This window comes from Oreochromis aureus, linkage group 16, assembly GCF_013358895.1.
Source record: "Oreochromis aureus strain Israel breed Guangdong linkage group 16, ZZ_aureus, whole genome shotgun sequence".
Lineage (NCBI taxonomy): Eukaryota > Metazoa > Chordata > Actinopteri > Cichliformes > Cichlidae > Oreochromis > Oreochromis aureus.
The window spans coordinates 2,796,013-2,821,661 of record NC_052957.1 but is presented as its reverse complement, the minus strand read 5'-3'; the positions used below and the strand labels follow the sequence as shown (position 1 = coordinate 2,821,661).

General features: G+C 43.3%; 1 protein-coding gene across 5 annotated transcripts in view; it reads right to left on the bottom strand.

Annotated features, from left to right (window-relative positions):
* The window catches only part of LOC116327826 (neuropilin-2-like), a 95,353-nt gene that overhangs the window by 47,914 nt on the left and 21,790 nt on the right, over window positions 1–25,649 (bottom strand). For all 5 annotated transcript variants that reach the window (XM_039600086.1, XM_031749493.2, XM_039600087.1 and 2 more), the window contains 5 exons: window positions 15,174–15,355; window positions 8,025–8,252; window positions 5,720–5,875; window positions 5,459–5,628; window positions 1,860–2,015 (listed from right to left, as the gene is read on the bottom strand). In XM_039600086.1, the coding sequence (XP_039456020.1) occupies window positions 1,860–2,015; window positions 5,459–5,628; window positions 5,720–5,875; window positions 8,025–8,252; window positions 15,174–15,355 (892 nt within the window). The remainder of the gene's footprint in view (window positions 1–1,859; window positions 2,016–5,458; window positions 5,629–5,719; window positions 5,876–8,024; window positions 8,253–15,173; window positions 15,356–25,649) is intronic.

Genomic DNA, 25,649 nt, shown 5'->3' with positions numbered 1-25,649 from the left:
TTTCCAGGGTCATGGCTGAAACAAGCAGGATTATGCGCAGTGACACCAGCAACTAGCCTCGACACATTAATCTGTTTTGCATATTGGATTTTTTTATTGTCTCGTTGCCCGATGTGACTGTGAAACTGGGCTGATGCTGCTGCATGTCTGCATGGACAGTATGATGGCTCATTATTCAGTGGATTTACTTTAGCGCCACTAAAAATGAAGATCTGCAGTTGAGTTATACCTTTGCAGTAGAGAATGATGCATGCATAAAACATGCAAAAGCATTAGAAATGAGCTTCAATCCAAACTTGAAATAATGAAGTGTTATATTAAAAATTAGAATAGCTAAAAAGTGCACAGTTGTGCGGTGTGCCTGTGTCTCCCAGCTCTTTGCACTAGCATGCTTGCTTCTGCAGTCCCAGGGAGACATTCACTGCTGAAAATTACACTATTGTCCAGCTTTGGTAGGCTTGGAGAAAGAGTGAACTGCATTTTTGGTAAGCCGTGGTGCAGGGTTGCACGGTCCGCAAAAACCCATGCATATGTTAACCAACGATTGCAGAACGCTACGGGATTAACGCTCTCGCTCCCACAGCTCAGCCTCACACTTCCCAGGAAAATCACAAGCCTCTCATCTCTTGAACCTGGATATTTATCCAAGTTCCCTACTGTAGATAAACTGCTGCGTGCTGTGAGCATTTAGGCCAGTGTCTGTAACTTATGATGGAGATATTAATCTAAAATATGATCGGTTGCACTTACACATGCCTGGGAAATATAAAATATATAAATAAAGAAGTTTTCTAAAAGCTTTAAACTTTTATTTTTGCTTAGATTTTTGTGGACGGTTAATGAGACCATCAACTTTGACATCATATTTGAGCTCCTATTATTGTAGTCCAAATTTCCACAGGAAATTTAAAAGATTATTCCTTCCATTTACTGTTAAACAGATGCAGTTTATTACCACATAACACAAATGACCAAAGATATTAGCTTTTTTCCTTAAAAATAAAAGTTAACTAAGCCCAATATGTTGTAAATATAACTGAAGAAACTCCCTCATTTCCTCAATCATCCATCATCCCCATCTTTTATTTTCTGTGCTGTTTTATCCCACCATCACTTCTGTGGGAGTTAACATTTGCTGTAAGTCTTGTGGGATCTCCACTAAGGAATTCCACATGGTTAGACTGGAGCTCCTGTTTCCCTCTCATAGCAAAGCGCATGCATATGTGACTGCGTGCATGCATTAGCGTTCATGAAGAAATAAAGGTTTACAGCACAAAGTCAGACGTGGCGTTAGACCGCAGGACAAACATGTGTGACCACGGGCAGGGGGAGAACGCCTCTGATGGAAAAACCAGCCAAAACCACTGGAATGTTCTTTTACTTTAATTGCAGTCTCAACCATTAAGACTCTTAATGCCGTCTGCTTTATTTCTACCTGGCTGGCCAGACTGCAGCGTGCACACCGATGACACATCATGCCTTAACACCTCTGAGAAAAACAGCTTGGAACTCGGCCCCGATCAGGTCAACGTTAGGCAGAGCTCAGACCAGAAACTAAAAGAAACCAGATGGGATGGGAAAAGCAGAATGTGCAGTGTAAATGCAGTTGCATACAATGATGTCAGATATCGCAGAGAGCCTGGAGACTCGTGCTGGTTCTGGCTCAGTCATAAAGCCTTAAATGAGGCCAACTGAATGGCAGTGGAAAGGCTGTAATTGCAGACACCAGTTAAATTTTGGGCTTGCGGTCAACTCTTGCTGCATATAATCCATCTCATATTTCCGTCCACCTCTCCCATCAGGATGCCAGTGGAGCCCGACGCCGGTTAGCAGCTCCTGCCTCGTGTGTTTGAACCTACCTTATGGTTTTTGCCGTGTCTGTAGATCATCCAGTCTTCTCCGTTTGTGCTGACCTCTAGCTTGAAGGAGGTAACAAAGTAATTCTTCTGCGTTTCCTTTGAAATGGCGCCCTGTGTGGCAATGCCGGTAAGCACCTTCAGAGTATGGAGGTCCACCTGTTTAGGGAGAGAAAGGTTTTAAACTTTGACTTAATAAGAAAATGACAAAATCAGGACAGATAACTAAATTTGCCAGAAATCCTCAAATTCAAACATACTGAAGATGTAAGATTTCATTCTAAAGCTATCGTTGATCAAAAGAAGTGTCGGAAAACCTTGTAAGTGTAACAGCAGTTGAAGACACACAAAAATAATCCCACACATATACACCTGGAGTTATCTGCATCCATCTCCCCCGTTCGGCACTCTCTTTTCCTCCCCTCCTCATCTACTCCTCTCTGTTTCTTTCCACTCTGCGGCTCTCTCCTGGCAGATCGATAGTAATGACCCGGGGCTCATTTTAATTTCCTCCCATACAATAGCTATAATCACCTCCCCGTCCTGATTGTGGATGCTACACTACGTGGCTGGCATGCTGCTCGCTGCGTTGCATTATACATGGGAAGCACTGTGTAGGATGTGAAGCTTCAAACTCCGGGATTTCAAGGTCCCTGAAGTAGACGCGCATTTATTTGCTCCATGGTGCCCAAAACGAGTAAACACAGCAGAGCGATGAAAGTATTTAAATAACAACGGAAAGTAACAAGACGTTGTTATAAAATCTCTCAATATGGAAGGAGTCTAACGAAACAATAAGTGATGGTGTTTAGGAAGACACCGAACACTGCTAATGAACGGCTGCATATTTATCATAAACACTGCCGGTCTGAAAATACCTGAAGTAAAATGTATTAATATAAATCAGTGAAGCTTTAGTGGAGCTACCTGCCAGGATCAGAGCACACCTGTGATTCTTTAACCCGAGTATTTCACATTTTTAAAGACACACACACACAGAGGAGATGAGAAAGGTTCGAGTGTAGATTACAACATTTGCTCTCCTCGACTGGAGCTGCTGAAACCTGCAGATTAATCAGAACTTGTTGTGTGTGTTTGCTGTGCAAGTGCGCGCTGTATGTCCCACTGAGGTATAGTACAAAACACCAGGGGAGGTAAAATGCTGCGTTTGTTATCTGTCAGAGAGACAGGTGTTTCAGATTACTTCCACCAAACACACACATGCCTGCACACCGGTAGGGCCAGACAGAGATCCACCAAGACAACTAATCGATAATACGAAACCGAGGAGAGGAGAAGGCGGGGTGAGGAGTGAGTATGGGAGGAAGAGGGAGAAAAGAAAGAATGAAACCCGGGGGGTGGGGGGGCTAAGTGAGACTTCCCAAAGAAGGAAGGAAGGTCCCTCATCAATCACAGAGCTGTTAGAATAACAGAGCCACCAGCACTCGCATCATCAATCTGCACCACATCTCAGTGAGCCAGAATAGAATAGAATAGAATAGAATAGAATAGAATAGAATAGAATAGAGGAGCTATCCTAAATTTATTAAAGCACGCCTGATCTGAAAACTCACCCCTGCACTCACAAGCACTAAGCTGTAAGACTCCACAGGGTGCAAGATACAAGAAGGAGAGGCACGTTGGCATTTATGACAGCTGCTCATCAAGGCACACACACACACACACACACATGCATGCATGCATGCAGAGGCATTGCTCTGTGCTAGGTGTTAATGCAGAGGAACAGCTGAGAGCCTCTGTGGAACTTGATGCCCCGACCACAGCACCGCCGACCAGAGAGACACAAACCCAGCACACACCGGGAGTTTCTCCCTGTGAGATCACATCGTCTGTCTGAGCGTCCGAGGAAAAACATGAAAAACATGGAAATGAATTCCTCCTGGCCTGAAATGATGTGTTTTATACAAATTGTTTTCTGTCAGCTACTTTTGAGAGTGGCCCTGAGGGTGTGAGGTTTCAGCTGTGAGAGGCATTGTGCACTGCCTCTTGGCCACAATCTCTTCCTGTGTTTTTATGAGGTCTGAAGCGCTGCTCCTAATCCACATGTCTGTGACTACTGTGTTTGTGACTCTGGTCCAGCTAACATAAAGGAGACGTTTCTCTGTGATAGACAATGTGTGCTTAATAATGTTTAATCTCTGCAGCCCGCCACTAAAGACACGTGCATTTTTCCCTCTAAAAACATTTAATGCATAAATATCTGAGTTACTGTCACTGCTAACAATCAAATGGATGCTAGACTCTCATAGCACGCTACAATCTTATGGCACTCTGACTGCAGCTGGCAGCCAGGCGAGTCAGAAAACTGTAGGAGAAGGTCAGCGGTTTGCAATCTGGCGTGCAGCATCTTGCAAAAAAGGTTCCAAGATAAAGTTAAAATAAGTAAGGAAAGGAAAGTGTAAATGCCATACGTCTGCCACAGGAAGTTGTTTCCCTTAAAGGACTAAAATAAACACAGAAAGTATGCAGCGGTTAGTCAATCCATGCTTGTGCTGATCCTAACTAGTTGACAAATGCAACCTGTAAAGAACGTTCGATAGGCAATGCTTTAGGGGTCGTAGGTCAAACAGGTTTAAGTGATAATCAATCTTGAAAGTCACTCGTCTGCTGAAACAGCCATATCAGGGTCGAGTCTCGCTGTTCTGCCTGCTCTTCACACAGACTAAATGCATCTAAAGTCAGATTGATCAATAGAAATCCCGAAAGCTTCCTTATCCCCGCCGCCTTAAAATGTGTGTATGAATATGAATATATAAGGATATATATGTGGATACATGTGTAAATGAGTCCAGTGATACTAAACCAGACTTAATGGCTTTAGAAACAGAGTCGTTTAAACATACTGGTAAGATATAAATGCTTTCTCCTTTTAAAGAACAGGAAGAAACCCCAATAAAGATCCCGTGTTTACTACTTAGTTACATTAAAGGTTAAAGACTCTTCTACAAAACACACCTGTAGCAAAACCAATCCCCCCTAAAGGTATTTGTCCCTTTGCAAAGCGCAACACTAAAGCTGCGTGCTGGCTTTGTGAGGCTATCCCTACGTGACAACCCAAAAAGTAATCTGTTGTTTACAAAAGGTGTCTGGCTGAAAAGCACCCCTCTGACCCGCCTGAGTCTTCCCTGTCTTAGGGGGTGAGTCGGCCTCGCCTTCCCTTCCCATCTCACCCAGACAGCCTCATAACTCAAGCTCAGGGATGGCACAAGGTTGGCACAGAGCTACAACACAGGAAACAATGCCTTACCCAGGCATCGAGCTGCTAAACCTTGATAGCGCCACACCTCCCACTCGCTCTCTCTCTCACTTGCTCTCCCACATACGCTGACAAATATATCTGCGGTAGAGTTATTATGTGTGATATGTCAACACGAGGAAAAATATGGTGTTAAGATGGGAGCACAGTCTGTTTTTAGTTTAGGCAGAGTAAACTTCTGCATCTAAGGATTAGGGTCCTGAATTTGTGCCCTGGTCTGGAAATAAAACAGTGAAACGTCCGTGAAATAATCTTTGTAGAGCTCGAGGTGTTTGAGGAGTGGCTTTTTGAAGCGTGTGAGGTTTCTGGATGGACACACTCATACCTGTATGTACTCCTTGTTGCTGTCGTCCGAGGGCGTCCACGCGTTATCGTTGTAATTGAGTCGGGCCTGTCGCGGCAGCCAGCGTTCGTCGGCGAAGGTCGACGATGCCGTGATCTGGTCGTCGGTGATCTTTCCTGACTCCATGCCAAACGCATTACTGCAGTGGAAGGCTGTAAGAGGAGAGGAGGAGCAGATTTTGACCAACATTCGTGTTTCTTTTGCGTTATTTTGAGAGAAAACACGCTACAAACTCCAACTTACTCTCGCTGACTTCCTTGTGCGTCATGTTATAGCGAGCCGAGAAGCCATCTTTAGCCACGGCCATGTCCGTGTGGAAGGACAGAGAGAGGATCCCAGTGGATGACTGGATCTCGGGAGGCACCCTGGTCCCACAGTATCGACCGATCAGAGGGCCCACTGTCAATCAAACGGCAGTTATTAGTCATCATTTATTTGTTTGTGTGTTACTGAACATCGCACTCGTCCAAGGGTCGAGATTTTAATCTTATGTTTCTTCATGAACGCCGTCATCTTTTAACCTCACACTTGTTTATTTGTATCTTCATGACTTGCACTGATTGTCCTGCATCTGCTCATCACTCCACCCCCTCATGTCCTCACCTCCCTCCTTTCATCCATCTGGACACGGTTTGAGAAAGTGCACTAATATATACAAATACACACATACTGTACATCTGTGTGTGTGTGTGTGTGTGTGGGTGTGTGTGTGTGTGTGTGTGTGTGTGTGTGTGTGTGTGTGTGTGTGCAGATCTAAGGATCTAAGTGATTCCTCTACTGTCTCCTTCTCTAATACCACAACTTGTATATGTCAACACAAACAGATGAGTGTGATTTAAAGCCCAAGGGTCTGTGTGTGTGTGTGTGTGTGTGTGTGTGTGTGTGTGTGTGTGTGTGTGTGTGTGTGTGAGTGTTACACAAATAGTTGACTCATCCTGCTACTCCCTCTTCTTTTACACACACACATATACACATGAGAAGGTTTGTGGAGGAGGAGAGAAAATAGCCGGCGATCGATCAGTGCTATTGATTTTTTCCCCTTCCCTTTTGGAATGGGTGGATATTTGAAATAGGGCTCTTGAGCAAATAATGGTAATAACTCTTTTCTTGATTGTGGTGAGGAAAAAGGAAAACAGGAAAAGAAGACGAGAGAAAAGAGAGGAGGCAAACACGTGAATGTTTTTAAAGATTATATATATATTTGCCATATAAGCTTCCATTTTGGGTTTATGGGTTTAGATTTTAGGAGATAAAAACTAACTCAACAGAAATGACTCATACATACATGTACACAGAGGAAAAAGTAAAAACAACCCTTTGGTGTCTCTAATCGAGTGAGCACTGTTTTATCGTCTGGCTCTCGTTCCCTTTACATTTGAATAAATTGATTTTTAGGTCAGCTGGCTGTCTCTCAGCATCTCCTCCCTCCTTCCCACTCCTTTCACCTTTTGCTGTTTAAAAAAAACAGACTCTTTCCGCTTGCCTTTTCACTCTTCCTGTCGAAGATTTTTTTATTCCTGAAACTAAAAGTCCTTCACCTCTGACTCTCACCCAGTAATTTCCTTCCCTTTCCAACCCTCTCTCTCTTCATCTCGCTGTATTTCCCGTTGCCTCCCTCCATCACTCAAAGCAGAAGTCTTTCATTCTCCTCTCTCTGACCCCTGAAGAAAGTTGGGGATTTTTTTAGTATCCTTTCAAGCTGCTTCCTCCGTAATGTGCATCGTGTCTCTGTTTTTCCATTGTGCCTAAGGCGAAATTCATGTTTACAGTAAAGTTCACAGAAAGGAAAGCGCTGTGTTATTCCAGTCAGTCTTTGCTTAATGTTTTTAATGGCTTTATAATACTTGTTTAATATACTCTGTGTCTATACTCTGACAGTTTTTAAAGCAAAGTTTTAAAAGTTCAAGTAAAATTGGCAAAGTTTTCCAAATATTTAAATGCTTCTTTCTGGACGTCTTTCCAGCCCAGCTTTGTTCTCCCACTCCTCCTGTCGAAGGTAGACCAGAGGTCATTCCTTTATTCACACCAGCATCTCATTCCTTTGCTCCAGCGTTCCCAGCAGTCGATGACTTTTCTTTCTCCTTCTGTTTCTTTCTACCTCTTCCATTGCTTGAAACTCAGTCCAAGGGTTGTGCGCCTCGGAGTTGGAGTCCTTCTAAACTTCCAGTTCTTGTAGCAGTTAGACCAGAAATATCCCACCCTCCACTGTTCCTCCTCTCACTCCCTTTCTTTTCTCCCTTTGCTCAACAGTTGCTATTTTTTTTCCCTTGAAAAGTTGCATTGTTTCTCCACAGTGGGTGCCAGCATCCTGCCTGTAAGCTTAGCTTTCATCTACCAACGCATAGCTTCTAAAATAGCTGCTACTCCACCTCAGTCAATACTGATGTAGGCAGGGCAGAGCACATATATTACTCACTTTGCTCTCTGTACTGACTCATGACAGGGCTGAGATATTGTTTGACATCTCCATCAGCATCATCACAGTAACCGTGACAATAACGCAGTGATCACGCGATCCGACAGGAGATCCGAAGCATAAATGTCGTACCTCCCGGGAGCCCGTCCCAAACTTCCAGCCAGTCGTACTTGCAGTCTCCATCTCCACCTGGCAGAGGATCGTTCTCCAGGTCAAAGGTGAGGAAGGTGAGGGTGACATCCATTCTGGGCGGGACAATGATGATGAAGGCGCACTCGAGGTTGTGGGGGTATTTGTCGGGAAATCCCGGGGACTCGATGAGACCCGAGGGACTGCTAAAGTTACGGGAACAGTCTGAACCTGGGATGAAGACAGAGAAACAAAACATTGTGTACATTAATCAAAAATTCATGTTAATAGCAGTTAAACGTTGATTTAAATCATTAACTGGAAAAAGCTTGGAACAAGATTTGTTTAGAGAAGAATGTCGATGCTCATTGTACTTCAAACTAATGATATTACTCTGGGCAGACACCCAGAGGTGCTGTTTTTAGAGGCGAGCACTTTAAACTCAACTCAATGTATGTTCCTCTGTTTCATAACTCCCAGCTCTGCTATCTCAGTTTTATTTAGATACTAAAACATCAACTTCTCATAATACATGTCTATGATTGGGGCTACAGAGTGTCAATGTGTGTGCTTAAGTAGCTCGAGTTCACATAAAGGCCAATCTTATGGACAAACGCAGCCTGAGGGTTTCACAGAGGACAAAGCTGTAAGATAACAGACGGCTAATTTCTTTTTTTGTTTTTCCAGCTCAAAAAAACAAAATAAAAAAAGTCAACGCAAATTAAATAGTGCCTTTCTAAGGTGGTAAATCCCCAGCTTTTCCATATTCTCTAAGACCACAAAAAAAGCACTAATATTCTGCACCGAATGCCAAGTTTCAGTATGCAGAAAGAAAGGGATCGGCCCATGTTTAAGTGCACTTAAGCCAGACTTTTTATTGCTGACAATTTCTGGGAAAAAGCACAGCCGCTGTAATCTTTAAGAAAAATGAGCAACACTGAGCTGGAGATGGTACGAGAGAAACAGAATAAGAGGAGTGAGAGAGACAGACGGTCTGCTGACAGTGTCATGGATGGGTGGTCCAACAGTTAAGAGGAGCTTTAGACATCATAATACATGCACACAGTCACGCACACATAAACATGCTGTGACAGGGCTGTGTTGCCCTCTCTATTAATGCACGCACACACACACACACACACACACACTGAAGTGAGTGTGCTTGCACCAACTGGACCATTATTCCAGGCCACCCAGCCATAAGACCAAACACTGTCTAAGCCTCTTAGGGTAACCCATGTCTCTCATGAGTTAATGAAGAGAAGTTAGCAGACACTAAAACACAGTGTGCTCTGTGTCATTGTAAAAATGAACCTAAACTACGTGTGTTTGCAACAACCTGTACAATAGACACATTTCAGCTGAATTCTTTAGTGCTAACAGCTTGTGTTTTATGCTTTTAACAGCAACCCAAAGGGTTTTTGGAGCTTTAAGTCTGTTTCATTCTGACTTACATGCATAACTAAACAGATGGCGTACACTCAAAAAAAAAAATCACCCTAAATAAACATGAAGCAACATTTTTGAGTAAAATCCAAAATATATAAAAATATAAAATCAAAGGTTTATTTGTTCAAATGCTTAATCTTTAAGGAAAATGTGTTTGGTATAAACTGAATCTATATTTTATCTGATCAAATTACATTAAAGGTAACATTTTACTTTGTACTTGTGTTACAAAATTACATGGAATTTAAGCTGCAACAATGTTTCTTAATGTATCAAAGTACTGTGGATAAACAGACCTGCTGTAATGTATCACTGCAGCTAATAGTGAGTGTAAGTCAGCGTGTAAAGGAAATTTGAATGACTAAAGACGAGTAAACATTTTAACCAAATGTTTCTGCTGTTCATAGTCGACACTCGGCCCTGATGACACGCACACAAACACTTCAGACACCACAGATGCTTAGTTGTTCTTACAGCATCGTCCACATGGTCACAACGATCGCTCATCGTAGCTTTCTGTATTTGAGAATGAACAAAATACAACACATGTCTCTGTCTCCTCCCTGCTTTTTTTCAGTCTGTGGAATTTCACTCAGCAAATGCATAAATCTGCCGGGACATGTGACTGATTCATGCCAGCTCTGATAAACCAAAGCATCGTCTGTGGACTTTTCTCACATTCTGCTTTGTTTACCCATCTGCATGAATGTCTCCTTTATTTCTGGGATCATTTATTTTCCACAACATCATCTATTTTTAGTTTGATAAAGATCGCCTGTATGCATATATCCCAGTTTTTCCTCTTCCTCCCTGGTCTATTTTTCTTGTTATTGTGACCTTTTCCCTCATGCGGTGACCTTAGATGTGAGCAAACACACGCTCACCCAGAGACAAACACTGTCTCTCTTTGCGTCTGGCCCCCCTGCAGAGTCCATCACTGAATAGCGTGAGCCCGTGTGACTATTAGTGCGAGTGCCCGCGCATGTGTAGAGTAAACGCCTGACCAGTTTTCTGCCCGCAGTGATTTTTTCCCTTCTCATTACTTCACGTTAGTGGACTCTGCAAAAACACTTATGCCCTCCTTTCTCCCATCTTCCTCCAGTCTGTCCCGTCTCGCTCTCTACCTCCACCTTCTCCAATTTCCTTTTGTGTTCACCTTCCTTCCCATCTGTTTGAAGCGGGTAGGTGTGAAAGAAACACGTGTTTAACTTGTAAGGGTTGGGGAACTGCGGTTAGCGTGCCTGTGTGTGTGTCTGCATGAGGGTGTGTGTGTGTTGCTGGGTAGATTTGGTGATGGTGCTTAAGGCTCGCAGGGCACTGAGAGATAGGACCAGCTTTCTCAGTTTGTGTTTTAAAATTATATGCTTCTGAGTGCATGTAAACACTTTTATTTATCTAAAATGTGAACATAAAATATAATTCCCATAAAAATCTGCACGTTTTTTTATGTGAAGCTCTACTTTTCAAGCCCTTTTCCAAGCCTTCACCAGGCTCTCGGACTCTCCTTTCATCAATCTCTAACAAACACACACACGTCCACATGCAGAGCAGATTTACTGTAACATACACACCGAAAGGCGACCACACACAGTTTAACAGCTCCAGCGTAACCACAGCCTTGCTTTCCATATGTGTTTGGATTCCACCGCAGCGTTGTTTAAGCTGGAGGCTCGTGGTGCTGAAACTCTGACATTACATTTGAGCCTCTGTCACTGCATCACCGGGGATTTCTCTTTATAAACTCACTCTGACATGAAAACTAACTGTCATGTAGTCATCCCACTCCAGTTTGCTAAAAGTTCAAAACACTGTGATTCTTCAGTGATGTGTAACACAGCGAAATATTTGATATTTGCATCTGTTTTGGAGCTGAAGCCCTGCAGATAAGTGAAAGATTCCTAATTAACTGTAAATTTATTGAATATTTTAAAGAAAATTCTGCTCTTTGTTGCGCTCCTTTAAGCTTGGGGCACATTTGCTTGTTGCTAGGTCAGATCTGGATCCACTTTCTTCAATAAAATTCAGCGACGGCAGGAGGGAGCGATGTGATTGGTTTAACAGTCTAATGAACTGACTCGATGGGTAGCCGGACAGAGGCAGAGAGGAAGTGCCTGAAGCCATTAGGCAGAAAGTAAACAACAGCGGTAATCGGAAGGATCGTCACGACAGCTTCCACATTACACGCCTAGTGCATGTATAGAGAGAAGTGTCTGAGTGTGTGCATGTGTGGGAAGGTGTGTGTGGGTGTGCTTGTATTACTCACAGAAGTTGTTTTGCTCACTTTCACTCACTTCACATTTAGGTCAGAAACTGTTGCCCACGAGGTCACGTTTTTAATTCAGTGTTAGTGTGTGCGTTTGGTGGAGGTTAGTGTGAAAGGTTTAAGGTTAGGCTCGGCTGAAGTTCAGGCCAGGGTTGGTCTACACTATTAATTAGTGAAATGTCCACTAGAGCAAAGATAAGCTGTGTGTGTGTGTGTGTGTGTGTGTGTGTGTGTGTGTGTGTGTGTGTGTGTGTGTGTGTGTGTGTGTGTGTGTGTGTGTGTGTGTGAACATCTCCATGCAGACACGCAAGCTGCCCTGCATTTGTGAGTAACCATTCAGCCTGCATCACTGAATTCATGTGTGTGTGTGTCTGGTGAGTTCTGGGTCACAATAACAGCTGGGGGCACACTGCCTAGACAGTGAAATTTGATTGGTCGTCACATAACAGCGGCTGTGTTTTCATTGGCTGGAATTTTACTACAATTTCCATAGTAACAGGGCTGTAAACAATAACAACAGTATCACGTCGTTTTGTTTTGACATTTCAGTTGTTTATATTTTATGTTTGTTTATGTGCTTCGACTTTAATGGCGGCTACTGGCGTGCACGCTTGAGCCTTCCATGTTTGTGTACATGTACGTGTGCATGCATTACATGTGCCTGTGTTCATGCAAACCCACCCCTCACTCCATAACACACCCCAGTAACAGGAAGGGTTTGTGGCCAAGGCGTCCTCTAAATGTTCAGCCAAGCGAGTTGAGGCATTGAAAGGGGAAAAGCAAAACCATTATTAATGCTAATAATCCAACAACACAGGGCACTGAAACCAAGCAAATCACTGAACTTTCTTATAACAAAGACTTCAGTGTCAGCTTCAGATTCACAAAGAATTTTTTTTGAATTGGAAAGATTCAGTTTAATTTAATTTTGAACTTTATGCTCCTGAGAAATCAAGCCTTCCTCTTCCAAGAAACAGCAAGGCTCTCACTCCAGTAAACAGTGTCTCAGTGCAACGATGTTTACCGCTACTGGAGGCAAAAGAGGACAGAAGAAATCAAATAAAACGTCAAATAAGTGAGAGAGAAAGGTCAACGAAGTGAACGGATGAATTACATCAAAGCAAAAAATAGTCATAAATTCAAATTTGGAACAATTTAAAAGAAGAAGAGCTGTGATTAATGTTTTTTTGGGGGTTTTTTTAAAGACAATGCATAAACTTAAAGCTCTTCTCAAGAAGTTTCTGTCTTGTTTTGTTCCACATATTTCTGTGCCTAGCAGTGACACTATATTTACCAGTAAGTGGAGGCCGTGAAAAAGCAGGAAAAGAGGAGAAGAGAAGCTTTTTCATTGAACAGAACTGAATGTGCAGGTGCCAAAAACAGATATAAATTTAGATGGTTCTCCATGAGGGTATACAGATTGTCTAGCACACACTCACACACAAAATCTAGTCATCCACACAACCAGACGCTCAGTTGCACCTTCCAGGATAACAAGATCTTGTTAGCCGTATGACAACAGCTTGAATTTTCCAAATGGCTCCATCATTACTGCCAGAAAAGGCTGGACACACACACACACACACACACACACACACACACACACACACACACACACACACACACACACACACACACACACACACACACACACACACACACACAAACTTAGAAAAGTCCTGCAGAGGATATTCATAGGAGTTGGATTTAAATGGTTACATATTAAAAGTTGATAAGTAGAATGAGTTAAAAGTATTTCTCATATCTCAAATAAAATGTAACATTTGACCATTTAAACACAATAAATGTGTGATTGTAGTTATGGCAAAACAAGGTATTTTTAATGTTTTAATGTCAGCCAAACTGCACATATCATCAGCATTTCCAAACCACAAATGCCAGAAACTCAGAAATGCGATGAACAAAGAATGCTTTTCCTGCTCATTAAGCTGCACATTACATACATTTTACTGAATAAACTACAGTAATGTGTTGAAATTATGGCGTTAAGATCAAAACAGAGACAAACGAGTGTTTACACACAAAGAAAAAGAGAAATGACTTCATGATAAATTCAAAACAAAGTAACTGATTCACAAATCTGCCTTTCTCTCTTTTTTTTGTCGCTCTCTATTTCTCCCTCGGGTGCTTGAGTGTGAACGCTGACACTCATGTTCATCAGGTGGACTCTGTCATGTGTAACAGTTACACACACACACACACACACACACACACACACACACACCCGCAGAGGGAAAGACAAGAAATCCCAAAACGGTGGTGCCAGCAAGTGAGAAACACCAACAAGCACACGTGTTGTGTTAGTAACCTCAGCCCTCTGTGTGTGTGCGTGTGTGTGTTTGTGTGTCTCAGGGGAGCAGGGCTCAGGACTCAATTAAGCAGGCATGTGTGGAATGCTTTCAGGGGGAACGGGACAAGATGGCCATGGGGCCGACGCTACGCGCCTCTCTGTCTCGCATGCCCTTGATCTCAATTGGTCTCGCTTTGGCTGACCCGTAGCAGCGTGAAGGGGAGCCATGTCGGATACACACACTTCTACACACACACACAAAGTGCCATAAAGGGAAGAGATGTCTTGCCTGGACAGACTAAAGAGCTCTCGAGGGTCCTCGGCTGCGTCTCTCGTCGTTTTCTCTCTGTCTCCATTGACACCAGGGAGATAAACGAGTCTTGGTCGCCTAATGAAGCATGTTCAATCCTCTGCTAGCTTGTAATACAGTTACTAATAGCCTATTCATGGGTGCAGTTCTTAAAAAATCCTGTTCACTCACTGTTAAGGCTGCCCGCGTGTGCGGGTCATTTACAGTGATAATGTCCTTTTTGGGAGTGCTGGATAGACTTTATGGGTGCAGATGAAGAGGGCTTTGTCAGCCGTACAACAGTGTCGTACTGGGGTTTTGCTGGCAGTTTAAATTCTAATTTAATAAATGTCATTACAGGTTATTAAGTTTGAGTCTGCAACCCGTGTCACCTGGGCTGGAGCCTATCCCAGCCAACACAGGGGGAGAGGCTGGAGGATGACAAAGGCAGGCATCCACACTTATTGTCAATTTAGGAACACAAGTCAGAAAAAAGTAGGTTGAGCGACTGTGGCTCAGGTGATAGAGCCGGTCATCCACCAATCAGAAGGTCAGTGGCCCCCTGATTCCTCCACTCTGCATGTTAAAGTATCCTCAGGCAAAATACTGAACCCCACGTTGCCCTGATGGAGTGTGTGATGATGGCGTGTACTTGCAGGGACTCCATGAGTACCAGTCCATTTCATCATGTCTTTGGACTGTTGGGCAAAACTGGAGCAGCCTGGCTTAGGTAGAGCATGCAAACTCCACACAGAAGCCCAAAAGTGCTAACCTCTGCACCACATCAGCCCATGATTCAACCACTAAATATAAACTTTTCAATGTCAAATGAAAACTTACCAGTTTTGAAGATTTCATAGCGGAGCGAGAACCCCGCCCCCTGGTGGGCGTAGTCTGACACAAACTTGATGTGGAGCGCAGGCCCCGACGAAATGATCGGTGGGGGGGCAATGTTGCTGCAGTGCTTCCCCAGTAGGTCAGCTGACTCTGAGTTCCCGTCATGGATCTCTACATAGTCATACCTGCAACACACAAACACACCTCACTAAACACCTGGACAGAATTTCCAGTGGCGATTCAGAGATCCGTAGCTGGCAGAAACACACATGCACCAATCACGTTCAGCCTAAAATATCCGAGTATATTCGTGAACATCTGAAGCCATTACATTAGTAGACTGACGAGGTGTTTAGAGGAGAAGAGGAAATGATGGTTCAGTTACAGGAAGAGAAAACTGTTAAATTCCCCACAAGCTGCTTTTACTCTGATCTTATTAGTTTCTTCTCCTTTCTTTTTTGTTTGGCAGGCATCACATTGGATTTGGCTGTAAAAAGGAAGCAAAGAGCAGATTGTTTGCATCTATAAGGGGCTAGAGGGACTTCTGAAAGCACAGTTACTATCAGCGGCGGCATGGGTGTCATCGCGATTCAAATAAATACAGCAGAAGAAGCTGGCAGTTCACATATGGTGCGAGATGAAAAGAACCACCTGTGTGAAGGAAAACGGAAAAAGAAACCTTTTTAAAATTCTTAACCGACTGATCACATGCTCCAACAGCTGAGCTTCGTGGTTTGCAGAATATAACTACAAACAAAAGGAACGTGTGAGTAATATGGCGAGCACTCTTTTAGTCTGCATGATGTCACACACAATGCAGTTTAGAAATCCCCACAAACAGATTCCCACTTTCATACAATATATTTACAAGTTTGATGGCTTTCAAAGCACAAAACAACGCAGCACTTATACAATGATCGATCTGTTTCCCATAAATCACAAGATTTCTGGTTAAAGGGTCAAAGTCACAAACGTACACAAAAGCCAAACTGTTTGAACCGTGAACGGACACTACGCCCTTTGATGGTACAAATGAACTAATGTGGACCGAATGACTCTGGTTTACGTCTCGCAGAAATGTGAGTGGATCGTGTTTGTTGCTCGGCTTGTTTTCAAATACAAATCCACATTTTCAAAAGGATTTAGGTCATGTCTGTGCTGTTCCCTCCGGCTGTGTTAAATCATTATGTTTAAATAAGAGAGAAAACACTGCGATCGACAATTAACTACAAATGATCAAGAATATCAACAACTAAATGAAAGTTTCCTTGTTTTTTCATATCGAGTACTTTTTAATAGCTGAGTCTCTGAATTTCACGGTTATTTTCAAAATTACACATTTATTTACCACAGATCAGCAGACGGGTGCAAGCAATTGTTTTTTTCCTCTGTAAAACGTTGGTACTGACTGCACATCTATTTTTATTCTTCTTTCTTTCATGTTTTCTGAGCACAAATGTTACGGCCTATCTCCAGAGCGGCAGCAGGAGTGTTGCCTCTGTGTCTGAATACCAGAGACACACCTGCCCGGCTCTAAAATAGCTTCCTGAATAGAATTTCCTCCAGCAGCTAAATACCTTTAATTCAGTATTTTCTTACTGCAAAACAAAACTCTGGCCGACCTCTTCCTGTAGATGTTTGTCCATCACATCGCCTACTTCTGACCACATGAGTCACATGAATTGCTTCAACACTGAGCTTTCAACATTTTTCTAAAGTAATCAAATGGACACGCTTCTATTTACCCTGGAGTTTAAAAGGTTTATATATTTCAAAAATACTTTAAAGTGGAAACAGAAAACCTCCCAGTGAGCCAGTGGATTAATGGATCATGTACCACTGCATATTAAACATGTAGTACAGACATATTAAAGTTAAAAACATATATAAGGGTGGTTGGTCTCTTCAGTACTTGTCAGCATGCATTAGTAACGCAGAGTGTTGCGTGTAATGTGTTAGTCTAACCCATTACTGTACTAAATTCAGTAATCGCATTAAAGTTACACTCATGTTGTTACTTTGTTACAAAGTTTCTTCAGCTCTCTGCAGGATGCGCACACATCTGCACTCGCGCTACGATCAGCTGATTTCAGTTCACGTGCAGGGAGGAGGAAAACTACAGCGTGGTGTCGCGAAATCGATCAATGTAGAGCAGTGAAACAAACCACGGAGGCCCCAGAAAAGTGCAATCAAACGGTGAGTTTATTAATACAGAACAAAAAATTACAGCATGAGTCTTCTCTCTCTCTCTGCTAAAAATACATGTGGAGAACACTTTTAAAGCAATGGGGTATCCGCCCCCCCATGGCGTCAAATACAGGTCAAAAATACATTATGTACAGTCATTGTTTACAGACAAGGGTACATCTTGTACATCTCTAATAACTATAAACAGACATGTAACTTCTCTTTTCTATAACACTTTCCATGCAAAGTCATAGTCTTAAGCCTTCAGGGTGTCTGAGGGCTGGTTATCACCTCCAGTCATCTGTTACCAAGTAGGTAAAAGGGCAGCCGGTTCCAAAAAGGTCAAAGACACTTGGGCCTTCGCTCAGGCCTGTTGCTAGATTTATGTATTGTAAGCATGCATGCAATCAACCTGCTATGTTCTCATCCTCCCTCAACATGTATCACCTGGACACTCTCACCAGTGAAGCTTAAAACCCTCTTGGATGGAACATCAACTCTAAACAAGCACATATGCAATGTGTATAAAATGAACTCTACCTGTGAATAGAATGAATGTGATGACAAACATATTCAATGCAATATGAACCCTGTAAGGAATATTACTAATCAAATAATGCTGTAAAACATGTTATTAATGCAATTATAATAATGCAGGTTATATGGCAGCAATAAAAGAACTTCTGAATCTCCACAGTGGTCTACAGCTTTTAAGGAGCCATGATGTGAGAATGATTTTTATTTTTATTGCATGAAAGGACAAGAGTGTGATGGTAAAGTGCAAATTGCATCCAAAGAAGCAGAGTGTATGCAGACCCCAGCATAGCAGCCAGAGCCTGTAATTTAACAAAGGCAGTGCTGAGCCGTCACACTCAGCGCTGAAGCCTCCATTACAGCCTGTAAATGCTTCTACAATAGAAATGCAGCGACCCTAAAAGAAAACACTACAAGAAAAATCATGTCCTCAGCAGGATAGGGATTAGTGTTGGTGTGTCGGACTGTAGCCTAAGGTTTATATTGTTAACTTCATGTGCTACAGTGCATTACAGGCCATGGTATAGAGGAATGCCAAGTAATATAACAGAGTACTTTTTCCAGGGACTAAATCCATTACCTTTTAAAAAAAAACCCTCCAATGCTGGCTATGAATGCTACTGTTTGTGGACAAAGAGGCCAAAACACATTCACAGATCCATTGTTTTTGTCATTTAGAAGGATAGTGATAATTCTACAAAGACTATTCAGCCCAGACTCTAAACCTCGTAATGAGGTGCCAGGATTTAAGAGAGACGCGACCTCTGTGGTTGAAAAATGTGTGACAACGTGACAAAAACTGCAGTTCGCCAAATGGCCACTCGGGGCCGGCTCCATGCACTCCCATGTTAAAATACTCCACTTTAGAGGAGAAAGGCCTACAGACTGATCCAAAAACATGACTAGGTCTGAGGTTAAGTGTACTCACAGCATGTCCAAACAGTCCCTGCACATCCATCCATCTATTTTCTTCCACTCATCTAATACGGGGTCACAGCTGTGCTGGAGCCTTTCCACTGTAATTCCAGTAATTTAATACTATGTTACTTAGCCCTAATTAACAACTACAATGTTAATTAGGGCTAGCACTCATACAATGTATAAATGTGATAAATGATCCTGATAAATAAGCACTTCCCTCATCCAAATATGATTATTTCTGGTTCCAAATAAAAAAAAAACTAAAACTAATACTAAAAGTTTCAAAACGGGGGTTTGCTAGCCTACAGGTGAAGTTGAGGTGGCTGTGTCCATCTTTTAAGTACAGTTTATGCCTTTAACTCTAGTCAGCGCCTTCTAGTTTGTGCTCCTCGTTACTTGACACATCCTGCCATAATAAATAGGTGGTACATTTTTTACAGAGTAACATTTTCAGACATGTTCATGCCTTATAACATTTGCCTTGTACAATAAACCCCACGAACAATAGCGATGAAGAGGAGGAAGCAGACAGCTTTGTAAAGTGTGTGAGCGTGCAGTCTGACAGGTGAGCCACCTCCCAACATAATGAGGGTCACACACCTCCCACTCTCCCATCGTGTTTTGTGAGGAACTAACACAGTTATGACGCAAGCTGTCAGCGCACGGCGAGCATGTGTGCGCGCATCTGTGTGTGTGGATGCGCACGCATGTGTACGTGTCAGAGTTCCTGTCATATTTCCCCAAGAGAACGCCTCATTGTGGTGACAGTTTCCTCCTCCCCTCTCTGGCATTGACAACTTTGTCTAACAGTTACTCATACCCGCACGAGATCTCCTTTTCTCTCTTTGTTCTGGCCTGTGCTTTTTCTAATGATTTCTATTCTTTTCTCTCTACTGTCATTCTTCCTTCTCTTCCTCTGCGTGGCTTGTTTTAATGTGTTGTCAGGCACATAACCAGTGGCTAAGAGCCAGTGTGTGGGTAAGAGAGAAGAAGCAAAGATGGTGAAGAAGGATTAGTAGAGCTTTTACATGTTTTAATGTTTAACTCTGCTTCATTAATAGTACTTATTGGGGGGGAAACATGAGATTACGAGCGAGATACATAGACAGGTGGCAAAAAAACAAAACAAAAAAAACGACATGATAATTTTTCCGAGGCCCAGCTGTCCCCGAGCCCGGCATTATTCACTTTTGGAAAGCATTTTGGAAAAAGCTCCATTTTCAGGTGTAGAAGCAGGGTCAAAACGAAGAGGAGAAGATTTGAGATTTAGCCGGTGCAGCGTGGATGTAGTCTGGGAGGGAACATGACACTGCATTCACTCTGCCAGCTCCACACCTAAGACAGACAGAGACAGGTGTGCTTCGTGCCGCCCGTCCTCCCTCCAGCTCTGTGCTTTTAGTAGAAAGCAAAGACATACACGACTACTACACGCTCGCATGAGACCTGTTTCCACGCACATGTAAGCACATGTACACACACACAGAGCCTGTGGCCATGCACACTGATCTATAGAAGGGTTCCCAATCTGTCTGTGTGTAGGAGGTTCACAGCTTCTAACAAACTGTTTAATCTTACCCCATCACCCCAATACATTTCACTGCAGGCCAATCAGTGATGTACTGAAACTTGCCACGGGGAATAACAAGAACCCCAAATGTGCTTCTCCCACACTTCTCCCTAAAATGTGTTTGTTAACGAGCTGTTTGCATAACATGGGAGGGTACACTGGAAACCAGGACAAGTAAGGATTGTGAGCACAAATTGAGCTGTGAAAGAAGGCCTTAAACCACCTCTAACATTTGACACTCAGAGATTTGTGTGCCTGCGCTTGTTTGTGTTTTGGGAATGTTTCAGAAGCGAGAGAAGCCAAGGCTTTTCCAAAGCCTGCCTGCCGGGAAGCAAGCAAAAGATTTGGATACAGATGAACTTCCACCCTGCTTCTTTTTAATTGCCTTTCACACATTCTCTCTTTTTGGGTTGGGAGTAGTCTTCTTACACCTGCACGTTTCTTTCAAACATCAGGGGTGCCCTTAGCAGCAGACGGAGCGTCTGCACAGCACACACAGCCGGTCACAACAAAGAGAGCTGAAGCCGGGCCAGGTGGGCGTCAAGTGTGACAGGATTTTCACGGAGAGAGGAAACAGAGAGGACGAACGCCTGTTAAAGCGTTGGTGCAATTTCAATCTAGTAAATATTTTTGAGGGGATGATATTTTAGCTTGATAGACTTCTGAGAAAATTTTTAAAGGAAATGACATTAACCTCATATTCAAGCAATTCACACATGCATGCAGACACACTTTGCAGCTTTAGCCATGTGAATAATGCAACGGACTCTAAGCTTAGCTAAACATATATAGTGGTTCAAAAGGAAGTGAATAAAACTATCGACTCACTGTCAAGACAAAAAATAATTATAGGTTTGGTGGTTTTAGCAAGCCTCTGGGAATCACAAGTGCTTCTTGCAACAGCGCATGTCCACAGCCTGGTACACTCAAAGTGTTTTGCTCTCTATAGCCACTTTACCCCTTCATAATAGCTCTCCATGGGCTGTACTTTTATCATAAACTTTATTGTGTAAAGTTAAGAGCATGGCTGCTCTGGCTGGCTGCTGGATGCTGACACAGTAGCTGTCTGCTGTGCTTTACCCTCACTGACCTGCACCTTCCAGCCACATTTGTGGTTTGTTACCTTTTTAAAGCATTTTCAACACAAATCTTAAATAATGCAGTTTGTTGTGTGTTTCATTGTACCAACTGACTTTCAATATAACCTGTGCCACACTTTCATTTTCATGATACTCAGCACGAATTAGCAGCTGTTAGAGTCTGTGTAATGCACTCATTCAGACTATGGATGTACCTTTTTAACCAAGTGTGCTAATAAGTTAATGCTCCACCAGTAAATATGTTTACTCCTGAATAAAAAGATGAGATTGAGTGGCAGTGAACTGGCCCAGAATCAGATCCCAGCGTGCCGAGGACGGTCCGGTTCGTTGGAACCAGCTGCCCGCTGACCTGAGATCAGTTACATCTGTGCCGACATTCAAAAACAAACTCAAACCCTGTTTGTTCACACAGGTCTGCACTCAGTAGCTGTGTGTGTGCTTGTAGTTTTCACCACTGTAACGTATTCTAACACCTACACACCCAAAGGCAAGGCTTCAAAATGTGAATGCAAAAACCAAAAGGTGGTGCTGCAGCTGCTCCGCCCATCTTTTTTATACAGTCTGAGGCTAAATGTCAAAACGAATTATTTGTAAAGCATTCAGAGAACGGAGGAAAAGATCATGTAGCGCTCCCACTTATTTCTTATTCAAAATATTCACAGGTGATTGTTGTGGCTCCGTGTTGTGTGTATACCTGTGTGTATACCTGTGTGTATACCTGTGTGTATACCTGTGTGTATACCTGTGTGTATACCTGTGTGTATACCTGTGTAAACATAAAGCAGCAGTGAGTTTGTCACCAAACCCGTTAATAGAGAGTAAGGAGGATGACTGACTTCACTGATACCAAGTAATAGGACTGTTACTGCAGACAGCTGGACAGCGTGTGTTTGTGTGTATATATAAGAGCGGATGTGTATGTGTCCACCAGTAGTCTCCACGACAACCAATCGATTCCTCATTATGGCTTTAACACACATTGATCAGGATCAGTCCTTCACTACTGCACACACACACACACACAATATTATTACACTAACAGACTAGATAGCAGGGACACCTTCAGGGCACCGGGGAGTGTCTGTAAATCAGAGCACTGATATTATCATTATTACCTACGCTACCTGAGGCGTGTGTGTGTGTGTGTGTGTGTGTGTGTGTGTGTGTGTGTGTGTGTGTGTGTGTGTGTGTGTGTGCGTGTGTGTGTTCATATGTGTTTCCTGAAATCACTACCTCGGAGCTCAACAAATCTTCTAATTTCTTTTTCTGTAACATCAGGTCACTCAAGCAGTGGAGGATAACTTAATCTCACCTTCCACTGGGGTTGAAGTGTCTGCTTATTAGTTCTGCACTGGTTATGTACTCGAGGCATTTTCTCTAGTTTGGAGAAGAATAACCTGAGAAAGCAACACTTTGACACTTTAAATCATTGTTGTTTTTGGTTTCTTACTTTTTTACACATGGAAACATTTGAAGAGACAAAACCAAACGGAGGAAGTCTCATTAGTCTGTGACTGTGAGGCTCCACGCTGCACACGTGGACTGAGCTCGTGACAAAACATTTGTGTAGGTCTCGTCAACTGGCTGCGTTGCTCACCATCCAGATGTGCTGCCCTGCATAAAGTCAGCATGTGAACATAATTTTAGCACAAATAGGGCCCTATACAGGAGCTGTAAGTAACTGCAGATGTTGTTTATTGCTTCAGCATACAGAAGCTGCTGTTATTTGGTCGCTTATGTAGCTCAGTGGCAGACAAGTGATGAACAAATGACTATGCAGCAACAAAGACAAGACCCCTCTCTCTACAAATAAATTGGCAGCACGGCCGTGATCCAACCTGCAGCGGGGGAAGGCATCCGCCTGAAGGTTTGCCTGGCCAGGAGTTTTCCCGTCTCAGAAGCAGGTAAATAAACTCAAACTATGTGTCGTGGCACAGATTCAGGCTCGGAGAAGAACCCTCAGCTCATCTGTGTTGGGATACTTGTCTGGACGCTTGACTCTCCTGCTTGTAGTCACTGTGATGTTAATTCAAACATGCAGGCAGCTGCTAAATGCCCACAGCTGGTAATTGAACAGCCACTGTCACTCCATATGTTCTTCCTCCCTCTGTCATATAGGCTTTTCATCTTTCTTCCCACCTTTCTCTTTCTGCCATCCTGCCCTCAGGCTAGTGTCACATCACATCACTCTCCCTTTACTTCTTCTCTTGGTCGCATCACTGGGACTTTCGCTCACCAGACAGGTATGTGTGCGACAAAATAACAGTATCACAATACTACTGATTAAGCAATGTTTGTGTTTGATACACCTCAGATTAAAGAGAAGAGAAGGAAAGAGAAGAGAAGAGAAGAAGAGAAGAGAAGAGAAGAGAAGAGAAGAGAAGAGAAGAGAAGAGAAGAGAAGAGAAGAGAAGACCTTAGACCTTTAACACACCTTTATTACATCAATACTTCAACTCACAACCAGAACTGAAAATGAATGCCAAATCAACATATTAACAACCCTCCCCTCCCACCATCAACCCCACCCAAATACAATAAACACAGAAACCAAAACAAAACCAGAAAACACTCCATTCGGCACTTTTCAAAAAGTCAAACCTAAATTATCATCAGTTATTTTACACAAAACCCCATTAATGCCCCAAATAGAGACAAACTCTTCAATGTTGGACACCATCTTATAATAAACAAACTCCACTTTCAAACGTGCACCCACTAACCCTTTAAACATAAGTTCCAAATTTACAGATCCCGTTCCTTCATTTTGTTCCTCCTTGTGAGCCATATACTCATCTTCGCCTGACCTATCAAAAATTAATCAAACAAACCTTCCTACGCTGCGCTGCAGAGTACCTCGACCCAGGATAAAGAGACCCTCCTCCAAAACACTCCCAAGGCCAGCAAGCCACTGCCGCAGCAATGAAAAAAGGCCAGCTAGCCTGGAACAGCCAAGCCACAGGTGCTGCAGTGTTTCCTCGGTCAGACAGAAAAGACAGTGGTTCCCGTTCGTGGATCCATATGTGCCACGTGTCTGTCAGTAGCCACGGCCCCATGCACGATTCTCCACTGGAGATCCGCACTGCGTTTCTCTATGGGAGGTTTGTACAGGGACCTCCAGCTGCCCCTCGGAGATGACCCCGAGCCAACACACCTGACCACCTCGACTCCAGAACACCAGCCAACAATCCCTGTTCAGCACCTTTACAGCCACCTCATATATAGCCTTCTTTGAAATCCTTGACAGGTCACCCAGAACAGGTGTTCGAAAGGAAAGAAGAGAGCCTCCTCCTCATCCTGCTCCCCAACTGCAGCACAAACAGACAGCAAAGGGAAGTCAGCTGAACTTGGTTGACCACCTGCAGAGCGAGTCCCCAGCGCAGCCCTTACGAGTCCAGGAAGACCACCCACGACTTCTTCCACCAGCTTCTCCAGAAAGCGCAGAGACCTGATCCCAGTCTCCTGAGCCAACTTGGCAGCCGTTTTCCACCACTGCCCTGCCGTCCTCAGGTCCGCCAGCTTGGTAAGACCAGCATTGACGAGGAACCTCTGCACACTAGCAGTGCTGAGCATCCTACTTGGCACCAAGGAATTGTAAAACAGAGGCTCCTCACCAACATCACCATAAAATTGAGAACAGTCTCTCTGTACTTTAAAAACAGTCTTCCAAGCAGTCAAAACAGACTGGTAAAAACAGAGGTCTGCGAAAGGTCCATGCCAGTCAGGTCTATGAGAAACAGGTGCTTGTCATATGTAAGTTCCTTTATCCTGTGAAGCAGCGTAGATGCAGTCTTGAACCAGGGTGGCTGTTGTCTTTGATAAAGATAACGCTGTGCTGTCTGAAGACGGAACGCTGTGACACGGCTGCGAAGGTCGATCAGACTCTGACCCCCTCTGACACAGGTAGAGACAGCACAGCAGACCTGATCCAGTGAAACCCTCCCAAAAGAAATTAACCAGTCGTTTTTGTATCTCCTTGAGAAGAGAGGCTGGAGGTTCAACAACAGTGGCACGGTGCCAGAGTACAGAAGCGGCCAGGTTGTTAACAACCAAAGTCCTTCCCCTGTAAGACAACTGTGGCAGGACCCAAGTCCATCGAGACAACCGGGCAGCAATCTTTTCAACAACACCCTCCCAGTTCTTCCCTGAAAAGCATCAGTTCCCAAAACA